Source organism: Nanorana parkeri, unplaced genomic scaffold (genome assembly GCF_000935625.1).
Source record: "Nanorana parkeri isolate BGI_ZX_2015 unplaced genomic scaffold, ASM93562v1 scaffold3908, whole genome shotgun sequence".
Taxonomy (NCBI): domain Eukaryota; kingdom Metazoa; phylum Chordata; class Amphibia; order Anura; family Dicroglossidae; genus Nanorana; species Nanorana parkeri.
In genome coordinates, this window is record NW_017310175.1 from 23,627 (window position 1) to 26,258 (window position 2,632).

Genomic DNA, 2,632 nt, shown 5'->3' on the forward strand with positions numbered 1-2,632 from the left:
CCCACCCTGGGGGAGCGCTATGTGGTGACCCCGACGTTTGGCTCTGTGGGTATGGAGACCACGCAGCTGACGGAGGAGAACGAGGACTTTGCCTCTCGCGGCCGCTTCCACCACTCGTCGGTGATCAGCAGAGGGCACTTCATAAACCAGTTCAACTAGTCCCGGGGGTCAGCTGACCGCGAGTCCGTACGGCACAGAACCGCGCGCTGCTGAATCGGGGAGGTCACGTGAGGCGCGGTGAAGACGCGGCGTTGGGTGGCCTCCGTGTCCGCCGCTGTCACAGACTTCTGATAGTGAACCCCCCGCTGGGGCAGATTCTTCAATGACGAACTTCTAGCGCTGTGCGTACACCGGAGATAAACGCAGATTATAATGGACCTCCGGTGACTGTGTCTGCTGCGGTGTGACCCGAATGTGCAGACCGGTTCCCCTGGACTCCCGACATTCGGAAACATTCGATTTCCAGTATCTGGCTCGCTGGAACTCCGGCGGGGGAGGGAGGCAAGGAGTTCAATAAATCGGCATCCTCAGCATTTCCGCTGCGTCCTCTCCTATTGGTGCTCCTTCTACATGCACAGCGCCATCTAGTGGCTGAAGGGGAGAAGTGCAGCCCATGTACATCGGAAGGGAGGCGAGGGGTGCAGAGTGTCCCATGACATAGAGGTGACTCTGGGGAATGCGGCATCGTTGGACTCTACTGACACACACAACCACACGGACCCCAAAAACTGTTTTTACACAGAGAGGACGGAGCCGTTCCATCCCGTGCGGCACCACCGCCATGTCTGGGGACTTGTTTATGTGTACACCCCCCCATCCCCCACGGCTCTGATGGTGCAAAATAACCTCAAACTTCAGTCATATATGAGCCAGTAAAAAATCCGGCACTGCCTGGAGAGATCCGGCAAGTTCCCCGGAATGGATATAAAATGTCTCTTCCCCTTTAATTTCGCTCCGAATCCCTCGCGCTGCAAGTCAGTAGTATTCGTTTTGGATCATTGTGTGTGCGCGGCCGCCGTATACAGAGCCGGGGGAGGGGGGGTCCAACTGTTAATTCTGTGTGCCAAATAGTGACCCCCCGACCTGTCCCGGGGCATCTACGAAGGAGAGACGTTTAACCCTGAAACTGCTGCACCAGCTCGGTCACATGCCCAGTGGTATAGGAGGCGGAGTTGGCCGATGGTGGGCGGGGGGGGGAGCGGGCGGAATATTTACACCCGTGTTCCATTCTCTGCCGTGCAAAATAAAGTGTGACTCCAGCTTTGTGTGATTTGTGTATACCGTTCCTGCGGGAGCCGGCCCACCGCGCCTACAGCTCTTGTGTCGTCTGACCTCGGCTGGACGCATGTCCGTGATCCATCTCATGATGTCTAATGGGGGGAGGGGATTTATGATATTATTAATTATCGGTATTTATGTAACGCCGACAATTTACACAGTGCTTTACATAGTTGCACATTCACATCAGTCCCCGCCCCCAAGGAGCTTACAATCTAAGGACCCTATCTCACATACATACATACTAAGGCTGAACCGATACCAATGCAAGTATCGGTATCAGTGCCAATACCGAGTTTTTGGGCTCGTACTCGCCCAAATGCTCCCAATGCCAAAACTTGCGGTATCAGGAAGCTGGGCGGCGAGTCATTCCACGCCACCTGGCTTCCTGATTGGCCGGGAAGAGGCGGCTTCCCGGCCAATCAGGAAGCCAGGTGGCGAGTCATTGCCCGCCCCCTAGCTTCCTTGTTTGGCCAGAAAGCCGCTCCATCCTTCCTTGTCACCTGGTCTGGTTTGCTTAGTAGGACTTCTGGTATCGGTAGTCCTCGGGAGAACAATGCGGAAGGGCGGGTCCTCGGGAGAACAATGCGGAAGGGCGGGCCCTCGGGAGAACAATTTGAGAGGGCGGGCCCTCGGGAGAACAATTTGAGAGGGCGGGTCCTCGGGTTAACAATGCGACAGGGCGGGTCTTTATGGGAGAATTTGTTGTTATTGATAAGATTCTTATTTGTTACCATTTTATTGATGAGTTGGAGTTTATTATCTGCAATTCCCGCCCGGGGAGGGGGGAGTTATAATGAAGAGAACCTGTCACTTTGCTCTGAATGAGCACATTCAATGAATGGGACACCCATAGATGTGAGATGGCAGTTGCTAATTTATGGCCTAATCAGGTGGCAAGATCAAGACTATGGGGCAACCCCCTCACTACCGGTCCCACAATAGGCTCCTCCCCTCTACAGAGACATGAACATGGAAGGTTGGCAGAGCCGAGCATACAGGTCTATGGAGCTCTCTGAAGACATTTCACGCTGACGTCGGTCACATCCGCATTCACATCCCGTCGCCCCCTGATATCTATGACCAGCACCGAGTATACAGCAAGATCTTCTCCTCCAACAACCCCAAGGAAAGGAAATGGTGGAGAGGAAGTGATAGTTCTGTCACGATGAAGCTGCGGAATCTTTTTTTACATTATAGTTCTCAACTCCACCCATCAATTATTTCCTTATATTGATATATTTTCTGTTTGTGAATAAATATATATTAGAGGCACCGACATGACAATTCCAAAAACAAAACGGAAATAAAAAAAATTGTCAGGCCGAGACCGAATTTTTATTTTATTTTAACT

At 52.6% G+C, this 2,632-nt stretch overlaps 1 protein-coding gene across 1 annotated transcript in view; it reads left to right on the forward strand.

The window, feature by feature from the left end:
* SLC12A8 (solute carrier family 12 member 8) overlaps positions 1–172 on the forward strand; it is a gene marked incomplete at its 5' end in the record, with an annotated part of 23,793 nt that extends 23,621 nt beyond the window's left edge. The window contains one exon of the mRNA XM_018575421.1: positions 16–172. Coding sequence (XP_018430923.1) covers positions 16–159 — 144 coding nt within the window. The remainder of the gene's footprint in view (positions 1–15) is intronic.
* Between the last annotated feature and the right edge of the window lie 2,460 nt (positions 173–2,632).